At 43.7% G+C, this 23,655-nt stretch overlaps 1 protein-coding gene across 4 annotated transcripts in view; it reads right to left on the reverse strand.

The window, feature by feature from the left end:
* Positions 1 to 23,655, reverse strand: part of ARHGEF7 (Rho guanine nucleotide exchange factor 7) — a 2,881,265-nt gene that overhangs the window by 1,397,351 nt on the left and 1,460,259 nt on the right. For all 4 annotated transcript variants that reach the window (XM_044072654.1, XM_044072651.1, XM_044072652.1 and 1 more), the window contains one exon: positions 23,077 to 23,199. In XM_044072654.1, the coding sequence (XP_043928589.1) occupies positions 23,077 to 23,199 (123 nt within the window). The remainder of the gene's footprint in view (positions 1 to 23,076; positions 23,200 to 23,655) is intronic.

The raw sequence follows: 23,655 nt of genomic DNA on the forward strand, positions 1-23,655 counted from the left end.
AAAGAGAATGGTCCTGTTTCCCTTCCTTCAGTAAGTATGAAATGAACACTCTGAAGAGCCCTAGACCTAGTACCCAACCCTTTGTGGTGCTGAATAGACAGGTATCATATTCCTGACATAATCTTCCTCACTATAACCTTCTGTGCCATGCCCTTCAACCACAATGCAATCTATTTACTCATCCTGTGCTGTTCTCCCAACTCCTACAGGTTTCCTAGCAGCTGCCTATATGGGACTGGGTCAGAAACCTTGGTGAAGTTTAAGCAGACTACATATGCTACTACCTGTCAGGTATTTATGACAAACATGACTGAAATGTATATACAGCAGAATGGTAATTTTAAGTGTTGAACTGTGCACTAGCCAAAAAGACTTCATTAATTACTACATTGCTTACTTGTGCTACAGTCTCCTGCATTAATGTTATTTATATCTTGGTTACTGATATTGGAAATGTTAGCCCCATATTAGGTGAGTTTGAGAGATAGTGATTACTCTGTGAGAGATGATAAACAGCTACTACTTCTGGAAAGCTAGCACTCCTGACTGGATCCAAAAGCTGTTTAAAAGTTGTTTTTTTCACTGGTTTGTTGAAATTCTTAAAACATCTATATTGAGCTGAGTTGTACTTTTCACTGTGCCACTCAAATAAGTACTCGAAAAATGCAGGCACTTTGCTTGAAGTTTTAATCATAGATGCCCAACCAGAGCTTTACACATTTTTTTGACTGTGATAAAGGTTTCAACTCTTTATTTAGGAACGAGTTAGGTTACCAAAACTCTACTTGTAGAGCACCTCCATTAGTTAACTATTACACTGAAAACAATCAGACAAGTCTTATTTCCTCAAATTTCTGCACTCTAGGACTAAATGGAAGGTAAGATAGATCTTTCTTCCCTCAGTTGCTAGCCTCATAACATTTGGCATATTTAGCAGTGTAGCAACTGCCTAATGCTCATGGACAATGAACTGTTACTTAATCCATCACAAACTACCTGAAACTACCAGTGAGTCATGCAAACATTTAACTAAGAAAGAGGCAACCCTCTCACAAATAAATAAATAAATAAACAAATAAATAAATAAATTCTGTGGGCACCACCCAACAGTACACAAAACAAATACTTCGAAAATTACCATATGCTGAGGCTGGACAAAATTCATTGCCTAAGCTTCCAAGGTTAAGCAAAACCAGATCTCAATGAAATTTATAACACATACTACTATATCCTCAATTGAGGGTTACCAGGAAAAAATAACCCCAAAACAAGTACCCATGAATCTTAAACTAATAATAATGCACCAGTGACTGGTGATGCCACACTACAACACACAGACTCTACCCTCAAAAGGCTGGACAAAAAAAAAGGGGGTGATGGTGAGCTCTCTACCAGAAGCCAACATCTCAAGATTCCTTGAGACCCCGGTGGTCCATGTGGATGCAAATAAACTGGCACACAAAATCCTAAAAAAAATGCAGAGACACATCTCTGAGCACTTCAAGCATACAAGTGCAGGAAATAATTCTACCCTCACCAGGAAAGAAGCTGGGGTACAAGGAAAAGATAAATGATTTCAACAACTGCCCCAGTAACTGGTGTCATGTGAGGGAGAACCCAATCAGTGTCAGCATGGGGATGATGAACTGCTGCATAGCCCTACTTGTTTTGCCAAAGACTCTCATTCCAAGGCTTCTGCATAGTGACTGAAGCCTTCGCTTCCTCCATAATGCCTTTTTATGCAGTATCCAGCTAATGGATTTTCCAACTTAAAAAACAAGAAGTACCTGACAATATCAGTGTGGTGCTGCTCAATACTTGAAGTCTAAACAACAATTTATATGACAATGAAGCCCTCTTTCATCTGGAATGGATTAGTGTGTGTAACACAACCTGTTTTAAGAGTAAAGAAAGCACCCCTCATACTAACCAGGGTTTTGCACTTACCATGCCCTCGAAGCTAAAGCTGCTGGGACAGGTTTGGGAATTCTATATAAAATCTTAAGAGACTGAGGAACTTTATATATCTTAGCTGACTTTGAGGGACATCTGACTGATTGTCAGGAGAACTGCAGGTGGTAACACATCCTCTAAAGCAGACAGAGCAGAAGGAATGGGTGCAGGTAGTGAAAATTCCTTCTGTAACAACTCAATAGTATTTAATACTTCAGGGACTGAGAAGCCTCATTGTTCTTTCACTGAAAACACTGGCACATTCTAACAACAGTGTCAGAGAGAGAGAGAGAGAGAGAGAGAACCCCCCCCCCCAAAATAGAATAAGAAATGGAGCTCTCTTCTGAACCTGAATCAGAAATTTGAAGAGAAAACCCTACTTCTGTCCTTTCATCCTCCTGTTCAGATTAAGAAACTTGACTCTCTTCAGGAAAAGAAGACTCCTCCTTTCTTTTATCAGAAATTACTTTACAAGAAGAATCAACAGCCTTATTTAAACCCTGAGCCAGACTCAATAACCTACTCCTGTTTAAATTTCAACACATGATTAATTTTCTGTTTCTTTTTGACAGGAAAAAAGTACAGTTTTGTACCTACCATAAATGTAGATGTCCGATAGATATGCAACTGCAGTCATAACATATGGGTTGTCCTGCCTCAGGCAGCCCTCGGTCGGCCGGATTCCAAAGTCTGGGTCCGACGTCGGCTGATGTCGCATTTCTCTCTGACGTCAGAGCGGCTGGAGTATATAAGCATCAGCCGACGCCATCTTCTTCAGTGTTTCTTGCCCCAGATGCCAGGTGCCCTCCAATGAAGGCTGTAATCAAATTGGAAGACAAAAATAGGTTTCTAGACAATAAATAAGCAATAAACAGATACACCATAACAGATATCCCCAGCTAAGGATAACAGGGATAGGAGTGGACCCAAGGCATAGAGGGGAAGGAGGGAGGGAAAACCCGACTGCAGTTGCATATCTATCGGACATCTATATTTATGGTAGGTACAAAACTGTACTATGTCCTTCAAGAATGCAACTGCAGTCATAACATATGGGTTGAATACCATAGCTTAGCTGGGGGAGGTGGTATGCTCTAAGAAAAGGATGGTGTAGCTATCAATCCCTGCAGGACTGCCGAAGCAAAGCCTGCTTTGGATCAAGAATATAAAGGGAGGTTGTAGTGTTTGGAGAATGTATGCACGGAGCTCCATGTAGCAGCTTCTAGAATGTCTTTTGTAGGCACCCCTCTTAAGAATGCTGTAGAGGTGGCTGTAGCTCTGGTGGAGTGTGGTCTGACATTGGCTGGTACACTCTTTCCATGGAAGGAATAACGGAATCTGATGCAATGCCCAATACATTTTGAAATAGTCTGTTTGGAAATTGCTTTTCCTTGTACTCCAGGGGCGTAAGCTACAAAAAGCTGATCAGACTTCCTACTGGTCTTGGTTCTGTCCAGGTAGTAGCGAAGTTGTCTGTGAATGTCCAAAGTATGCAACACTCTTTCCCCTTTGTTCTCAGGATTGGGAAAGAAAGTAGGCAGGTGAATTGCTTGATTTAAAGAAACCCTAGATACCACTTTTGGCAGAAAAGTAGAGTTGGTTCGTAAGGAGACCCTGTCTCTGTGAAAGGATATGAACGGTGGTATTGCCATTAGGGCCTGTAATTCCGAAACCCTTCTTGCTGAGGTAATTGCCAACAGGAAAGCTGTCTTCCATGAGAGAAATTGTAAGTCCACCGAAGCTGCTGGTTCAAAGGGGGGGGGAGAGTCAGTTTTTCTAGGACAACGTTGAGGTCCCAAGTTGGTACTGGAGCCTTTCTTAGTGGCTTTATATTCTTGATTCCCCTAAGGAATTGTCTTAACAAAGGATGTGAAAACACAGGTGGATCAGTGTTGTATCTAGCTGAAATAGCTGAAGCATGTATTTTTATGGAAGAATATGAGAGTCCATTCTGTAGCATATCTGCCAAATATTCCAGAATGAGTGGGATGTTCAATAATGATGCATCATGACCCTTGCTGGTATTCCAAATGGTGAATCTCTTCCATTTTGCTAAGTAAACCTTTCTGGTGGATGGTCTTCGGGCTTCTGTTAGTATCCGCTGAACTTCCTTAGAGAGAGATAGATTGAGGTTATTCATGAGATCTCCCAAGCTGTTAGCTGCAGCGTCTGAATGTTGGGATGTACGGTCTTGAAGTTGTGTTGAGTCAAAAGTTGGGGCCATTGGGGAAGGGCCCACCTTTTGTTGTGACATATGCTCTGTAGTAGTGGGTACCAGTGTTGTCTTGGCCAGTCTGGAGCTATTAGGATCCCCTTGGGCTTCTCTGCTTTGATCTTTAGTAATACTGTGGTCATCAGTGGCAGAGGTGGGAATGCATAGATTTTTAGGAAGTTCCAGTTGAATGAGAGAGCATCTATTTTCCATGCTTGTGGATGATATGTCCTTGAACAGAACTTTTGTAGATGATGATTGAGGTGGGAGGCAAATAGGTCTACTTCTAGCCTGCCCCATGTCGAGGTGAGTCGTATGAAGATTTCTGGATGTAACCTCCACTCGTGGGGGTCTAGGAAATTCCTGCTTAGGCTGTCTGCCAACACATTGTCTTTGCCTGGAACAAACTGGGATTGCAAGTGTATGTTTAAGCTCAGTGATTTTTCTCAAAGATTCATTGTCGGTCTGCAAAGGGGGTAAGAATGGGTGCCCCCCTGCTTGTTTATGTACCACATGACAGTGGTGTTGTCTGTCCGTATTAGCAGGTGGCCTTGCTGAAGTTGCTGTCGAAAGGCCTCGATGGCATGCATTACTGCCAGCATTTCTTTTTGGTTGATATGCAGATGTGTTTCCTTTGGAGACCATTGTCCCTGAATACATCTGCCCTCCATGTGCGCCCCCCCATCCAAGGTCTGAGGCGTCTGTGGTCATTGTTTGTGTTATTTGAGGTTTTTTGAATGACATACCTGTGTTTGCCTGGCTTACTGAGGCCCACCATAGAAATTCCTTTTGTAGGCATGGAATGAGCGGTATGGTTGTCTCTAGGTTGTTGCTGTGTTGAGACCATAAACTTTTTAGGTACCATTGAAGCTTTCTCTTGTGTAGTCTTGCTAATGGAACCAGGAGAATGCAGGATGCCATGTAACCCAGGGCCTGTAGGAATCTCCTTGCAGTCATCTGGGTGAGCTTTGCCAAACCTTTGAAATAATGAGTTAACTTCTTTTGCTTGTCTTCTGTCAGGTAAGCCATTTGAGAGGCTGTGTCTAGTTTGGCACCTAAGAAGGTTATTTGCTGGGATGGCTGAAGTCTTGACTTTTGGAAGTTGACTGTGTATCCCAGAGCTTGTAGCAACTGTATGACATAATTCAGGTTTTTTGTCAAAAACAGTTTGTCGTCCGCTTGAATGAGGCAGTCGTCCAGGTACGGGTAAATTTGGATTCCCTGGAGCCTGCAATGAGCAATTACTGAAGCCAGGCATTTCGTGAATACTCTGGGCGCAGTAGATAAGCCAAATGGCAATGCTGAGAATTGATAATGCTCTGGCCCTGCAAGAAATCTGAGGTATCTTCTGCAGCTGTGTCTGATAGGGACATGCAGGTATGCCTCCTTGAGGTCCAGAGTAATCAGCCAAGACCCCTTGCCCAGCATGGGAAGGAGTTGCTGTAAGGTCAGCATTTTGAACTTTGGTACTATGAGAAAGGTGTTTAATGCGGACAAATCCAGTATTGGTCTCCATTGAGTTTCTTTTCTTGGAACAAGGAACAGTCTTGAGTAAAACTCCTGGCCTTGTTCTTGTTGTGGAACTTTTTCTATTGCTTTGATCTGAGCAAGCAGAGAAATTTGCTTGATGGCCTCTGCCCTCTGGTTTTGTGGTAGGTTTGGCATGCCTTGTTTCCTTGGTAAGGTATGAAAGTGGAACCTGTAGCCTTGGTCTATAATGTCCAAAATCCATTTGTCCTTTGTCAATCTGTGCCAATTGTCTGAAAACAGAGATAATTTTCCACCCAAGGGAGCTTCTGTTTGCTCTTTGGTCAGCGGAAGTAGAGGAAAGTCATTGGGATTGTCCCTGTGGGGCAGGAGAAGCCCCTGTGTCACTTCTTTGGTTTGCTGGTTGCCATTGTCGTCCCCTGTAGGAACTTCTGTATTGTCCTCTTCCTCGGCCACGCCTGTTTTTGCCCCTTTGAAATCTTTCAGGATTAGGAAAGGACCAGTTTTTTTGAAGGCCAATTCCTGCTGAATCTGGGTGGCTGAACCTGGAGGAAATCTTTGACTGTCTGAACTGACTTGGCTTTTTCCTCAATGGACTTTAATACATCTTTAGCATTAGCACCAAAAAGCTTTTCTTTTCCAAGGGTGCATCAAGAAGTTTTGCCTTAACATGATCTGGCAGAGGTTGTTCTTTTAACCATGCATGTCTAACGAATGACCGCCCCTGTCATAGCTGCCCTACATGAAGCTTCCAATGCATTATATCCACACTGAAGGAAGTGATTGCTAACTTGCTGAGAGTTATGTACAGCCTCCTGCAAAGACTTCCTATCTAAAGGTTCAGGAGAGGCCAAAGTTTTCTGTAAATCATCTAACAGGTAATCCTGATATTGAAACATATGAAAGAGACAATTGAGAGCTCTCATAGATAAAGTAGTGGAGGTGTAAACCTTCTTCCCCCATCTCTCTAATGACCTAGCTTCCTGTTGGAAGGCAAAGGATTTTTGGAGGTGGTAGCTGAAACCCCTTTCGGCCCCTGTGAAATGGTTTCTAAATCAACAGCATGGGCCCTAAAGAAATGAGAATGTGTTTCTGGGACCCTATAGTATCTGTCAGGCTTGGCAGGAGCAGGAGGAAGAGTATCAGGGGAAACACTGGAGTCAGAGTATAGATCATCCAAAACATCAAGCACAGGAGGTATAGCTAAGGGCCTGTGTTGGGGCTTTTTGAGGAAGGTTCGAAGGCGCTTTCTGGAATCAGAATATTCCTGGCCTTGCCACTTAAAATGTTCCCTCATGGAATGCAGAACTTCCCCAAAAGAAATATCCTCAGGAGGGGAGGCCGAGGGGATGGAGTCCTCTGCATCTGAGTCCTCATAGGTCTGGAAAGGCTCTTCCTGGCTATCGGAGTGAACAGAGTCCTCAGAATCTTCATCTGAAGGGAGAGGGTCAGTGGGCTCAACCCTGGACCTATTATCAGGAGGAGGCTGGGATCCTCTCTCAGGATGGGCCTGGGAACCTCTGATCATGGAAATTAAGTCTGCTGCCATAGTCATGATTTGTGCTTCAGGAGTAGACTGAGGTAAGGCTTTAGCAGTAAGGTGCTTGGTCTTGCTGGCTGCCTTAGCACGTGTGTAGGCCTTGATAGACATGGACATGGGAGGCCTAGCAGCTCCACGTGCAGGAGTGACCTTATCCACAGCAATGGTCTCGGGCATTTCCTCGGTTTCAGTATCTGGAGGAAAATCAATAACTGGCGTCGGTGTGGTCTCCGGTATCGGAGGTGTCGGTAATGCGGTGTCTTCGGTTCGGAGCGGTGAAATAACCGCCTCAGAGGGAATCGGGGCACTCACGGTAGGTTTTGGCATGGTGTCGGTGGAAGACGCGGGCAGAGGATGTCGGTCCCGGTCTTTTCATTTTTTTAGGAGTCTGCTATGTCGGTAATTCCGACGGCATTGTATAATCGTATTTTTCGCCGAAAAAGTCTTCAGCGAACTCCGCCCGGCACCTGAGAGTGCGCTTATTGAAGCAAGCACAGGCGGCACAGGCCGAGACGTCGTGGTCTGGGCCAAGGCAAGGAAGGCAGAAGGAATGGAAATCCTTATGAGGTATTTGTTTACCACAAGACAAACAATTATTTACTTTTTCAGTAATTTCTGACATCGGCTGAAGCAAGAAAAGGTCCCCAACGGGGTACTTAGCTTTTTTGATGACTTCGGATCGAAGAATACAGGAGCTGACCGACCGGCACTTGCGAACTGCTTCTGCTTCGGCACCGCAGCAAGAAAGACTGAAGAAGATGGCGTCGGCTGATGCTTATATACTCCAGCCGCTCTGACGTCGGAGAGAAATGCGACATCAGCTGACGTCGGACCCAGACTTTGGAATCCGTCCGACCGAGGGCTGCCTGAGGCAGGACAACCCATATGTTATGACTGCAGTTGCATTCTTGAAGGACATCAGGGCGAACCATGTTACTAAACAGAGCAGCAGATCGGCACAGCATTCTGACTTAACAGCGAATTCTTCCCAGTTTCTTCTAGGACCAACAAAAGTCTCTCTCTCTTGCCCTCTGAGGGGACCCCAGCAGCTACAGAGGATGTGTCCAACTCCTGGTCCATAGTGGCCATACATACTACACCGTAGGAATTTGTAGTAAAAGATGAGTGATCTGAGGTGCAATGAATGGCCACAACCAAGTCACCGATGTGCGGCTGAGTCAAACTGCTAGCCTGCTGTGGTGGCAAAGGCTGTTTGCTTAACTTTTTCTTTTTTGTGGCTGGAAAAAAGACTGATCATGGGACTAATAGCTTGTTCCATGGTCAAGCCGAAAATGGTGCCTCTTTCCCAAGGATGACAAGCAGCAAATGCCAGTAAAAACTACAAGTCTTTAAAAGTCACTTTTTTTACAGAAAAACACAGTAAAAACTACTTTGTCAGTCCTACAAAGGTAAAATAAACACAACTTATCCTCGAAAAAAAATGGATTTCAGATACTCTGCACAACTTACAAACAGACAGTAAAAAAAGAGGGTTCCCATTTAAAAGTACCACACAGTCTTCATGCTAGTCCATTAAAACACACACTTCTTGCTTTAAAATAGCTTTCCTGAAGAGGGAGGGGATAAAGCACAAACTTATTTCGGCTGCTCCTGTTAGTGGTCGCCACAGCAGATCATCTGTTCCGATTTCCTCCTGTCCTCTGCATCTTGCTCTGTCACACCAACCACACTGCATGTCCTCTCTCACCACATCCATAAACCTTATCTTAGGCCTTCCTCTTTTCCTGTTACCTGGCAGCTTCATCCTTAGCATCTTTTTCCCAATATACTCTGCATCCCTCCTCAGCACATGTCCAAACCAATGTAATCTTGCCTCTCTGGCTTTGTCTCCAAAACTTCCAACCTGGGCTGACCCTCTAATATACTTAATTCCTAATCCTGTCCACCCTCGTCACACCCAGTGCAAATCTTAACATCTTTAACTCTGCCACGTCCAGCTCTGACTCCTGCCTTTTTGTCACTGCCACTGTCTCCAACCCATATAACATAGCTGGTCTCACTACCCTCTTGTAGATCTTCCCCTTTCACTCTTACTGGTACTCGTCTGTCACAAATCACTCCTGAGACTCTTCTCCACCCACTCCATCCTGCCTGTACTCTCTTCTTCACCTCTCTTCCACACTCACCATTACTCTGAACTGTTGATCCCAAGTATTTAAACTCATCCACCTTCGCCACCTCTACTCCCTGCATCCTCACCACTCCTCTATCCTCCCTCTCATTCACACACATATATTCTGTCTTAGTCCTGCTGACCTTCATTCCTCTTCTCTCTAGAGCATATTTCCACCTCTCCAGGGTCTCCTCCACCTGTTCCCTACCCTCACTACAGATCACAATGTCATCTGCAAACATCATAGTCCACGGGGACTCCTGTCTGATCCCGTCTGTCAACCTATCACCATTGCAAATAAGAAAAAGCACAAACAATATTTATAAAATGGAAGGTTTTTACACAAATGGAAGTTATATTCCCAGCAAAGGAACAGCAACAAGCTAACTGATCCTCGAAATCCTTACAGCAGCATAATCTTCGGCAGCAGTAAAGTTCTGAAGGGCTTAGCACCCAAACTTGTCTTTCAGTCAGTTTGGGTGCATAGCTAAGGCAACTGCAGCAGTGATCAATATCATGAACATCTTAAGGGACAATTTTCTGGCCTTGGCTAAAAGATTCCAAGACATCCCTAAACAGGATCACTATAACATAGTTTGCAACTTATCCGAACTTAGTACAAATACTTTCATTGCTTCCTTGGAGAAACATAATTGAAATATGCAATACTCTCCAATGAAAATTGCCGAATCACAATTCAGAATTTTTTTAAATATTTTAAACAAGCAAGCTTCAGTGAGGTTAAAAGAAAAGTCAAATCCATCACTTCTCCTTGGCTCCAGTGAGGTAAACAGAATCCAATCCAACTCCTTGGCTATCTCCAGGAACTAAACAACTATTGAAAAGTACAGTTTTGTACCTACCATAAATGTAGATGTCCGAACTGGATAGCATCTGCAGTCATAACAACTGGGTTGTCCTGTCGTCAGGCAGCCCTTCAGTCGGCCGGATTCCAAAGTCGTCCGCTTCGCTGATGTCGCACTTCACCCGACGTCATCTCTGCTGGTCTTCGGGTATAAAGGCATCAGCCGACGCCATTTTCTTCAGTGTTTCTTGCCCCAGATGCCAGTTGCCCTCCCTGGAAGGCTAAATTTTGGATAAATGCCAATGTTTGCAAAAGGATAGAAGGCAAACTCAGAAAATAAGCATGTATGTACATATATACAAACAAATACACCATAAGAGACTCCCCACCAGCTAGCTATTAGGAGGGTAAATACCTAGAGTACCACAGAGGGAAGGAGGGAGGGTAATCCTGACTGTAGATGCTATCCAGTTCGGACATCTACATTTATGGTAGGTACAAAACTGTACTATGTCCTTCATGGATGCATCTGCAGTCATAACAACTGGGTAGAATACCATAGCCAACTAAGGGGAGGAAAAAATAGATTATGGTGTGGTTAGGATCCTTGCAGTACAGCAGTGGCAAACCCTGCTCGGGATCTGGAGTACAAGGTAAATTATAATGCTTGGCAAATGTATGCACGGAGGTCCAAGTAGCCGCCTCAATAATGTCCTTGGTTGCCACTCCTCGTAAGAAGGCTGTGGTAGTGGCTGTTGCCCTTGTAGAATGAGGCCTTATGTTCTGTGGAATTGGTTTTCCATGGAAGGAGTAACAGAATCGTATGCAATTTCCTATCCATTTGGAGATTGTCTGTTTGGAAATAGCTTTTCCTTCTCTTCCTGTTGCATAGGCTACAAAAAGCTGGTCAGTTTTTCTGTTACTTTTGTTCTGTCCAGGTAGTAGCGTAACTGTCTATGTACATCCAAGGTATGCAGCATTCTTTCCCCTCTGTTTTGAGGGTTGGGGAAGAAGGTAGGAAGGTGGATTGCCTGGTTTAAAGACACTCTGGATACCACCTTAGGCATAAATGTAGGATTAGTCCTCATGGACACTCTATCTTGGTGGAAGATTAGGAAGGGCTGTACTGCCATTAGGGCCTGAAGTTCAGACACCCTCCTTGCTGAGGTTATTGCCAGTAGGAAAGCAGTTTTCCACGATAGATGCTGTAGCTCTGCTGTTGCTGCTGGCTCAAAGGTGCAGTGTCAGCTTTTCTAGTACAAAGTTCAAATCCCAAGCTGGCAATGGTGGTTTCCTAGGGGTTTTACATTCTTAATCCCTCTGAGGAACTGCCTGAGTAAAGGATGTGAAAAGACAGGTGGATCAAAGCTGTATTCTGCTGAAATAGCTGATGCATGTATCTTGATGGAGGAGTAGGACAGGCCTGTATGCAGAAGTTCTGCCAAATACTCAGAATGTTAGCCATATCTATATTTGACACATCCTTTCCTCTTTCAGCACTCCAAATGACAAATCTTTTACATTTTTGCATAGTTCCTTCTTGTTGAAGAAGGATAATGTCTTTCACCCTTTGGGAAAGTTCTGGATTAGTTGTTGCTATGTAATGTTCCATGCAGTCAGTTGCAGCGTTTTGGATGCATGATGTTGTAGTTGTTCTGAGTTAACATCAAAGGCCTCAGGGTATTGACCACATCTTGTCGAGACATGCTCCTTAGCAATGGGTACCAGTGTTGTCTTGGCCAGTTTGGAGCTATCAGGATTATCGTTGGCTCCTCCTTGATTTTTAGTAATACCTTGTGTAGCAAGGAAGAGGTGGGAATGCATATGCTGTCAGACCTTTCCAGCTGAAGGAGAGCGAGTCCACTTTCCATGCAAGTGGGTGGAATGTCCTTGTGCAGAATTTTTGAGCTGGTGATTGAGAGGGAAGCGAATAGATCTATCTGTGGCATTCCCCATTTCTTTGAGATGGTCTTGAAGATGTCGGGTGTAGCATCCATTCGTGAGCATCCGGTGGTTCTGCTTAACATGTCTGCTAGAGTATTCTCCTTCCTGGTACGAATATTGCCTGTAACTGGATGTTGTAGCTGAGTGCCAGGTTCCAAAGGTCCAAGGTCATTCTGCACAGGGGGTATGAATGAGTGCCTCCCTGTTTGTTGATGTACCACATGACAGTGGTGTTGTCTGTCCTTATCATCAATTGGCCTTCTTTGAGGAATGGTCTGAAGTTTTGGATTGCCAGTTTTACTGCCAGCATTTCTTTTAGGTTGATGTGCAGGTGAAACTGGTTCTGCTTGTACGCATTCATTTGCCCAGCATGTGAGCCCCCATCCTAGGTCTGGCGTCTGTTGTGATGGTTTGGCTTGCTTGATAGTTGTGAAAGGGTAGGCCTGGGTTTGACTGGCATGCTTGAGCGCACCATAGGAACTCCTGTTTTAGGCATGGTATTAGTGGAATTTCTGCTTCTAGGCTGTGCCTGTGTTGGGACCATAAATTCTTTAGGTACCACTGTAGTTCTCATATGTAGCCTGGCATGTGGAACTAAGATTATGCATGATGCCATGAAGCCCAGGGCCTGCAGAACTTTTCTTGCTGTTAGCTTGTTCGTCTTGTTAGTGCCAAGAAGTAAACAGCGACTTGTTTTTGTCTTTCTGTAGTTAGGAATGCCATTTGTGTTAGTGTGTCCAATTCAGCCCAAGAATGTCCTTGTTTGGGATGGTATCAGCCTTGACTTTTGTAAATTGACTGTGTATCCCAGAGCTTGTAGCAAGTAAATGACCCTTTGTAAATCTGTTGTCAGCTTGCTTGGGTTGTCCCCTTGTAGCAGACAGTCGTCCAGGTATGGATAAATTTGAATTCCCTGTAGTCTGCAGTGGGCGATCACTGATGCCAGGCATTTTGTGAATACTCTGGGCGCAGTAGATAAGCCAAAGGGCAATGCTGAGAATTGATAGTGTTCTGATCCTGCAGGAAATCTGAGGTATCTTCTGCAAATTGGTCGGATGGGGACGTGCAGGTATGCCTCCTTGAGATCTAGAGTTACCAGCCAACACTCCTTGCCCAGCATGGGAAGAAGTTGCTGTAGAGTCAGCATTTTGAATTTTGGGACAATGATGTATGTATTTAAGGTGGACAGGTCGAGAATAGGTCTCCAACTTTTTTCCTTTCTTGGAACTAGGAATAGTCTGGAGTAAAATCCTTTGCCTTGTTCTGTTCTTGGAACTCTTTCCACAGCTCTCATCTTTGTTAATTGCATTATCTGTTGTAGAGCTTCTGTTTTTTGATTTGGAGGCAGGTTTGGCATTCCTCTTTTGACTGGTAAAGTGTGGAAGTGGAACCGGTAACCTTGGTCTATGGTTTGCAAAATCCACTTGTCTTTTGTGATATAGTGCCAGTTCTTTGAAAATAAGGTTAATTTCCGCCTAATGGTGCTGCTATTTGTTCCCTGGTAGGCGGAGTTAGAATCAAGTCACTGTTGTTGTGCTGTTGTAGTGGTAGTGGCTGTGTCTGTGCCTCTGTTATTACCTTGCCACTGTCGTCATCTGTAGGCACCCCATTGATTTCTGCCTCTGGAGCGTCTATTCCTGCCCTTTGGGATCTTGTGGAGTCAGGAAAGGACCAGTTTTTGGCAGGCCAGTTCCTGCTAAACCTTGGGGCTGAACCTGCAAGAAATCTTTTACTGTTTGGACAGATTTTGCCTTTTCTTCCATTTTCTTCATTACCTGCTGGGCAGGCGTACCAAACAAACTGGCCTTATCCATAGGAGCATCTAATAACTTAGCTTTAACATGATCCGGTAAGACCTGTTCCTTCAGCCATGCATGTCTTCTTATCACTGTGCCAGTCATGGCTGATCTAAATAAGCCTCCAGTGCATCATAGCCACATTTCAGTGAATGGTTACTAACCTGTTGTATGTTATTTACCATCTCTAATACATATTTCTTATCTATAGAGTCATCAGAGGATAGCTTTTAGTTAACTGATCAAGCATAAACTCTTGGTATTGTATCATGTGAAACTGACAGTTTAAAGCTCTGGCTGAGAGAGTAGCTGAGGTGTAAACCTTTTGCCCCATCTGTCTAAAGACCTGGCTTCCCTTTCAGAAGGAATAGGATTTTTGCTGTCGAGGCTACTGCCTTAGGCCCCTGGGATATAGTTTCGGGTCTGCAAGTGGGGCCTTGTATAGGTGATGATGGGTGTCTGGTACCCTGTAAAATCTATCTGGTTTGGCAGGGGCTGGAGGTAAAGAATCTGGTGCAGTGCAGACATCATTAAAGCATCGTCCACAACAGATAGGACAGGAGGTATAGCTAAGGGCCTATGTTGTGGAAGGTGTAGAAAGGTCCTAAGTCTTTTCTGGAATCTGAGTAATCCTGTTGCTGCCATTGGAAATGTTCTCGAATGGCATGCAAGGTTTCCCCAAAGGTGAATTCTTCTGGTGGGCAAGCAGCTGGGGTGAATTCTCCAGCATCTGAGTCTTCATAATTGGAGAAAGGAGCCTCTGGCTGGTCTGTAATATCTGAGTCATCCATGAGAATCAGCAGAGGACCCAGGCTCTGGGGGCTCTGCTCTAGGTCTCTTCTCTGGGGCTGCGAGGCCCTGTCTGGGTGAGATTGAGATCCCTAATTAAGGTTATTAAATCTTCTGCCAGAGTAAGCATTTGTGCACTAGAAGTGGGCCTGGTTGAGGGGGCTTAACAGGCACTGATTTAGTAGACTTGGCTGCTTTAGCCCTGGCAAAGGCCTTAATTGACATGGCTGCAGGAGGCCTAGCAGCACCACGTGCTGGGGTAGAGACATCCAAGGGAGTGGTGTCTGATAAGTCACTAGCAACCACTGGAGTAGGTAAAATATCTGAGGTCGATTCAAGTAATGTAGCAGGAACCTCAGTAGTCATAGATTCAGCTGTGCTTTGATCAGTTTTCTCGAAACCGAGACACTTTGCTTAACCATGGTTTCGGCGAAACCGTGGACATGTCGGTCTTTCTTTGCTTTTTAACAATTTGGGAAGTCGGAGGATCCGGCGGCATAATGTATAAAATCAGAACCGAAAAAAACTGTTCAGCAAACTCCGACCCGCGCCTAGCGTTCGCCGGTTGAATAAACACAGGCGAACAGGCTGCTACGTCGTGGTGTGGGCCTAGACAAGGCAAACAGTAAGAGTGGAAATCTTTATGACGTATTTGTTTCCCACAAGTTAAACAGTTATTGACTTTTTCTGACATCGGCTGAGGCAAGAAAGAGTCTTACTTAGCTTTAGAAGTCTTGAAGTAGTATTCGGTAGTAGTAATCTCTGGATCCGACCGACCGGCACTTGCGAACAGCTTCTGCTTCGGCGCCAGCGGCAAGAAAGACTGAAGAAAATGGCGTCGGCTGATGCCTTTATACCAAGACCAGCAGAGATGACGTCGGGTGAAGTGCGACATCAGCGAAGCGGACCGGACTTTGGAATCCGGCCGACTGAAGGGCTGCCTGACGACAGGACAACCCAGTTGTTATGACTGCAGATGCATCCATGAAGGACATCACAGGAATAAAGCCTGGCACACCAAGCAGAAAAACAAAACCTAGCAAAATCCACAAACATTTGGACAACTCAGAAATGACACTAAGTATATGGTTAAATCTGACAAGAAAACCATTACAAACCATATGAGATACCCATCAAAACAAGTCTTAAGTTCTTCTGATCATCCGTGCACAACCTCAAAGCTATATGCAACTATATGCCTATATACACACCAATGTATAACTATATATATGGTGCAAAACACATTAAGGTATCTAAAATCCTTCAATACAACATCTATCCACTTTCTGTTTCAGCAACCTAAAAGCAGTTTAAGTTTTCTCAAATGTACTTTGAGCATTTCAATACATAAATCCATGGCAGATAAATTATTTAGCTAACCAGTTTAGATCAATGAGCTTAAGAAGAAATGTAAAAACTTCAGTTTTATCCGGTTGAAAATGGATAACACTATACAGAAAGTCATAAGGATATCAAGTGGACCCCCAATGTGGCAAATGCATCACTGCAGCTATACTATTTTATTTCATTTAGATGTACGGTACTGCATTTAGATGGGTTGCAAAATGCTAACAGGACATCTACCACTTGCATAATGTGGCAACTAACCTCAGTGATTTTTCCATCTATGTTGATAATGAAAAGAAAACTTCACCTAACCTGTTAATCTGTGACACATCCTGTAAATATTCACCAGCATAGTGATTAGTGAAAGAAATGTACCCACCCAAACAAAACAGCCTGACTGCATGGTTCAAATGTTTACGAAAATTATTTTCAACAAAGAAAGATTATAGGTGTGAAAGAATACAAGCAGCACAGTTGCCTTTGTTGATAGAAGATCAGAAGGCTGTAGGTTCTACTCCTATACCTGGGATAATTTTTCCAAAAATGTATACTAGTACAGCATATAGGAGGAACACACTACTGAGCTGTCATGTTAAAAAGACTCCACGGCACTTACTGAAAAAGGAGTAGGAGAATTTCCCTGGTGGTCTGGTCAAATCTGTAATAATCAGGACAAATGACACCTCAAGCCTACTGAAATTAGGCTGTGCATAAAAGAACTATCCCAGTCAAAAGTAAATAAATAAAAAAAGTACAGTTTTGTACCTACCATAAATGTAGATGTTCGAGGATCTACATTGCTGCAGTCATAACCTGTGGGTAGTCCGCTGTCCTCGATCGGCCCAAATACCAAAGAGCTGGGCTGGCGTCGGTCATTGTCGCCTGGAGCTGACGTCAGTACGTAGCAGTACTTAAGCGCATGACCGACGCCATATCCTCAGTCTTTCTTGCCCCAGATGTCAGAAGGCCTAAGAATGAAAGAAGGCCAGAGCCAAAATAGTAAACTCCCAACCACAAACCATAGAGGGGAAGGAGGGAGGGATAATTGGACTGCAGCAATGTAGATCCTCGAACATCTACATTTATGGTAGGTACAAAACTGTACTATGTTCTTCGTCTCACATTGCTGCAGTCATAACCTGTGGGTAGAATCCCAAAGCAAAGGAAAAGGGAGGCTGGCAAACTAAATAGCACTAGGAGCTGCTAACATGCCCTGTAAAACTGCAGTGGCAAACCCAGCCCTGGACTTGGAATAAAGATGGAGATGGTAATGCTTAGTAAAAGTGTGAACTGAACTCCAAGTAGCTGCCTCCAAAATATCCTTAGTAGCTACCCCCCTCAAAAAAGCAGTAGATGTGGCAGTAGCCCTAGTAGAATGAGGCCTGATCCCAGCAGGAACATCCTTCCCATGATGAGAATAACAAAAGGCAATACATTGACCAATCCACTTAGAAATAGTCTGCTTTGAAACAGCCTTCCCTTGTGAGCCCAAAGCAAAAGAAACAAATAACTGTTGACTCTGTCTGAACTCTTTAGTTCTGCTCAAATAATAACGTAACTGTCTGTGGATATCCAAAGAATGCAAGACTTTTTCCCCCTTATTTTGGGGATCAGCATAAAACGTAGGCAAATGAATAGACTGGTTCAAGGCCACATTAGAAATCACTTTAGGCATAAAAGTAGGGTTAGTTTGCAAAGAAACTCTATCCTTATGGAATATCAGAAAGGGTTCAACTCCCATGAGAGCCTGCAATTCAGATACCCTCCTAGCAGAAGTAATGGCCAACAAAAAAGCAGTCTTCCAAGACAAAAACTTCAATTCAGACAAAGCTGCAGGTTCAAAAGGAGGTAAAGTAAGCTTCTCCAACACAAAATTGAGATCCCAGGAAGGAGTAGGAGCTCTACGTGGGGGTCTTATATTCTTTGCCCCTCTAAGAAATTGTTTGAACAAAGGGTGAGAAAATAAAGGAGGGTCACAATCATAGTGAGCAGAAATGGCTGCAGCATGAACCTTCACAGAAGAGAATGACAAACCCTTGTCCAGTAATTCAGTAAGATACTGCAGTGCAAAACTCAAAACAGGCACTGAAACATCAAAGCTCTTTGCTGTGCTCCAAAGAAAAAATCTCTTCCATTTATCAGCATAAACTTTTCTAGTACTAGGCCGCCTGGCCTCCAAAATGACATCTAAAACCTGTTGTGGAAGCTGAGACTCCACCGGCTTCATTACAGGATACGCCAGGCTGTGAGATGCAGGGACTGCACCCGAGTGTTGAGAAAATGATTGTTTGACTGGGACAACAAATGAGGAACCTGTGGCAAAGGCCAAGGAGGCTCCTGAATTAAACTCCTCAGTAGAGGATACCAATGCTGACGAGGCCAATCCGGTGCTATTAGAATCATGCAAGGCTTGTCCCTCCTAGCTTTCAAGAGTACTTTGGGAAGAAGAGGCAGAGGGGGAAAAACATAAACGTGAAGGTTGTTCCAACTGAAAGATAGAGCATCCACTTTCCAAGCATTTGGGTGGAACAACTTTGTGCAAAATGTTGGCAGTTGGAAATTCAGAGGATAAGCGAACAGATCTATGTCTGGAGTTCCCCAAGCCACGGTCAACTGTTTGAATACCTGAGAGTCTAGTTTCCACTCGTGGGGATCCACAATTTGCCTGCTCAATACATCTGCTAGGGAGTTCTGTGCTCCTGGCAGAAACCGTGCTTGAAGATTGATGTGCAAACTCAGAGCAGTCTCCCACAAAATCATTGCTTGTCTGCAAAGAGGGTAGGAATGGGTTCCCCCCTGCTTGTTGATGTACCACATGACTGTTGTGTTGTCTGTTTGAATCAACACCTGTCCCGGCTGAAGTAGGTCCTTGAAGGCTATCAAGGCAAATTGGACTGCTAACATCTCCTTCATGTTGATATGCAAATGTAGTAGTTTGGGAGGCCACGTGTCTTGTATCCATTTTCCATTGAAGTGTGCTCCCCAAGCCAAGTCCGAGGCATCCGTCGTTAGTATCTGACTCGCCTCTGGTCGGATCACAGAGAGTCCCTTGTTTAGGTGACATTCCTGAGCCCACCACAAGAATTCCTTCTGGATGCAAGGTATAATCCGGATAACAGTGTCCAAACCGTGGCAGTGTTGAGTCCACACACTTTTGAGATACCATTGTATCTTCCTCATATGCAGTTTGGCATTGGGAAGTACTAGAATGCAAGATGCCATGAACCCCAAGGCTTGAAGGACTGTCCTTGCAGTCAGCCTGGACATTACTGATAACTGCTGGAAGTACAGATGAAGAGATCTTTGTTTGTCCAGGGTCAGAAATGCCATCGGAGAAGCTGTATTCAGTCTCACACCCAGAAAGCACATGTCCTGAGCGGGTACTAGACTGGACTTTATTTCATTCACAGAATACCCTAGGCACCTTAAAACTGCCATTACATACTGGAGATGTTGTAGTAACTTGTCCTTGTATTGAGCAAGAATCAAGCAATCATCCAGATAAGGATAAATCTGTATTCCTCTCTGTCTGAGGAAGGCAATCACAGGAGCCAGAACTTTTGTGAATACCCTGGGTGCAGTAGATAAACCAAAGGGCAATGCAGAGAACTGATAATGAGAAGTACCAGCCCGGAATCTCCTGCAGCTGGTTCTGATAGGGATGTGAAGATAGGCCTCTTTGAGATCCAGGGTTACCATCCAGTGATCTTTGCCTAGCATAGGCAGAAGTTGTTGTAAAGTTAACATCTTGAACTTTGGAATGTCTAGGTAGGTATTGAGAATGGACAAATCCAGAATTGGCCTCCAAGTGTTTCCTTTCTTTGGCACTAGGAAAAGGCGGGAATAAAAACCTAGGCCTACTTCCGACTGAGGGACCACCTGAATTGCCCCCATCTGCAAAAGTAAAGAAATTTGCTCCTGAGCCTCCATCCTTTGCTGAGGAGGCACATCCAGCATGCCTTTGAAAGGAGGAAAGGTGTGAAAATAAAACTTGCACCCTTGATTTATTATATCCAACACCCATTTGTCCTGGGTGACCAAATGCCAGTTTTGCTTGAAAAGTCCCAACTTTCCTCCTAGAGGAGCTGCCAGTAAAGAAGGGTCTGGCAGCGGAAGATACATGTCATTGGGTCTGTTTACGAAAGGACTGACCCCTGCCCTCACCAGAAGACTGTGCAGGAGAACTCCAAGTCCTAGGTCTGAAAGAACCCTGAGTGTGGGCTCTGCCTCTACCATGTCTAGACCTGCCCTTAGACTGATAATCCGAAGAAGGATAAGACCATCCTCTAGCAGGCCAATTCCTACTAAACTTAGGGGGCTGCACCTGCATAAAATCCTTGACCGCCTGCATAGACTTAGCCTTATCTTCCATCTTTTCAAAACTGATTCCACAGGAGGACCAAAAAGTACTTCCGATTGAAGAGGAGCATCCAAAATCCGAGCCTTAACATGCTCTGACAAATTTTGATCCTTAAGCCAGGCATGTCTACGAATAACTGAACCTGTAACAGCCACACTGGATGTAGCCTGAAGAGCATCGAAACCACACTGTAAAGAATGCTTGCCAACTTGATCTGATGCATGAACCAACTCCTGGAGTTCCTTACACTCTATGCCCTCAGACAAAGCATCCACCTTAGATTTCAATTGACCCAACAAAAAGTTTTGATACTTCAGCATATGAAATTGGCAATTCAATGTCCTGATAGCTAGAGTAGATGAGGTGTATACTTTTTTCCCCCACCTATCTAAAGCTCTAGAATCTTTATCCAAAGGAACAGGATTCTTAACCACAGAAGCCCTAATACCCTTCGGACCTTGAATAATAGTTTCCGGATCAGCTCTAGGACTTTTGTACAAATACTTATGAGCTTCTGGAACTCTATAATATCTGTCCGGCTTAACAGGGGCAGGAGGCAAAGAATCAGGATTAAGGGAAGATTCAGAAAAAACATCCTGAACAACATCTAAGACAGGAGGAATAGCCAAGGGCCTATGCTGTGGTAGAAACAAAAATTCCCTAAGCCTCTTCCGAGAATCTGAAAAATCCTGGCCTTCCCACTTAAAATGTTCCCTCATGGAATGTAAAGTCTCAGAAAAAGAAAAACCCTCTGGAGGAGAAGCAGAAGGACAGGAATCCTCTGCATCCGAGTCTGAATAAGAAGGGAAATCCTGAATTTCCTCAGCTGAGGAATCAGAGTAGTCAGAGGAATGATCCATTCCCTCTAAATCTGCCTCCACCCTAGGCCTTTTCTCTGGGGGGGCATAGAACCCCTGATCAAAGTAATCAAGTCCTCAGCCATTTTCAACATATGTTTTTTTAGGAACAGGGGCTGAAGAGCTAGAACCATGACCAGGGCTAACAAGACAAGGTTTGGCCTTAGCATGGCCTTTAGTCACTGAAGTAGAAGGCCTAATAACCTTCTGTAAGGATGGAACTACAGACACCTGAGAAGCACCCTCAGCTGGGCCTAAATCCGGAGAGGCCAACTCCTGCAAAAGTAAAGATTCCCCCTGGGATTCAGCCGAACCCTCGGCAGGATCCATAGGTTCAACCGGAGGCTCCTGTGAACCGGCGTCCGCAACGGACTCATCCGGTTTAGACTTCACAGATTTGTCCCTACGTTTTTTAGCGGTAGCGGGCGTCGGAGGATCCGACGGCATGTTATAATTACACCGTTTACCACACACAAGCCTGGCACAGTCTAATCTCCTTTTAATGGTGCGCTTATTAAATCTAGCACAAAAGCGACACCCGACCACGTCGTGCTCAGGCCCCAAGCAAGGAATACAGAAAGAGTGATAATCCCTATGAGGTATCTGTTTCCCACAAGAAATGCAATTATTAACTTTTTCTGACATCCGGAAACTGAGGCAAGAAAAAGACAAAGATTTCCCCAACGGGGTACTTAGCCCAACTTGGTCTTCGGTCTGAAACTCGGAAAAAGACAAATTCAGAATGCCCAACGGCACTAGCAAACGCTGCTTCTGCTTCGGACCACGCGGCAAGAAAGACTGAGGATATGGCGTCGGTCATGCGCTTAAGTACTGCTACGTACTGACGTCAGCTCCAGGCGACAATGACCGACGCCAGCCCAGCTCTTTGGTATTCGGGCCGATCGAGGACAGCGGACTACCCACAGGTTATGACTGCAGCAATGTGAGACGAAGAACATCAATAAATTTATATTTAGGTCTGTCAGTATTCATTTACAGATTAAGCAAGGGTGCTACTTGAATTAAAAGAATGCACACTGCAGAGAGGAGGTGATGATACCAAACTGTCTATAAAATGCCACTTGGACTTAAACCTTTAAAACTGGGCAATGTCCACTTCAGTGAGATGAGTTCCCATGGGGATGCATGATGTTACAATTGTGAATAGTCAGGAAAGAGTTTCTAAACTTGATTTGCCAAATACAAATTTACAAAACATACCAAGTCCTTTATTTCTATTCAGCTTTTGACAGAATACCTTCTAAAGACAGCACAATAATTGCACAGTCTGTTCCATCATTCATCACTTTGCTATGCGGCACTAATATATCATATGCCTTTTGAGTACTAAAATATAGCAGACAATAACAGATGAACAGAGTGCATTAAAAAAATCAGTAAAATCTAACAAAGATGATATTAATTCAGCGGCTCTGTCACAGGAAAATGGCGACTTAAGTTTTAATGAAAGCCCTCTCTTAGGTAAGCACTTATGTGAACAGAAAATAAACCCCTATAAAGACAATAAATGGATTAACTTCAATATATTGTGAAGAATACAGCATGAACATGGTAATGTTCTCTGGAAACACAACATAATTTAGCGTTTCATGCTTATTAATAAAGCAATGTTATACATTTTTGTGTAGTTATAAAACAGTATACTGCTGAGGGCTGCTCTATGCCCATAACAAACACAAAGTCATCAGAATATCAAACAGGTGGCAGATGTACCATAGCAGCTGTACTAACATGAGCAAAGGATAAGTGCCAGAAATAGATTCAAATATGCTTTTTTTAAGTACAAATATTAATTTGCTGTGACTCTTCATGCAATACAGCAAAACATACCTGTGCTCTGTCAAGACATTTACTGCTGATGGATGATTGGCACAATAGGCAACATATAGGCTTTTCATCTGTGGCATTAAGTTCAAGAAACAACCTCCGACCCTTTGTTGTGTCTCAGGCAACCTAAACACACACACAAAAAAGAAAAAATGGATAATATTAACATCTGAAAAAGCATATATTTAGAAAGGTAGACAACATCAACAGTGCTTGAAAATACATACTTAAACAGATAAACATTAAGAAATACAGTGTGCTAAATGGAGCTTGAAAAAAATTCTCTCCTATTTTATCACATCCATTATGTATAGCATGCAAATTAAAATGCTTTTCATACAATCGACTGTAAATCTGCACTTATACATCACCTCATTCCAAAGTAACCCTAATGGAAGATTTCATCTTCCCTAGCAACAGGGATTGGGATTTTAGAACAAAAAATTATGTTAAAAGGGATAATTAGTACTGTATATAAAATGCTGTTTGGTAACCATACGATTCAATCAGCGCATATTAGAAAATACTTGGAAAAGAGAACAGAAAGGCAAATTACAAAAGAACAATATGAAGAAATCTGTA

This window comes from Protopterus annectens, chromosome 5.part0 (assembly GCF_019279795.1).
Source record: "Protopterus annectens isolate FY-2018-M chromosome 5.part0, PAN1.0, whole genome shotgun sequence".
NCBI classification, from domain to species: domain Eukaryota; kingdom Metazoa; phylum Chordata; order Ceratodontiformes; family Protopteridae; genus Protopterus; species Protopterus annectens.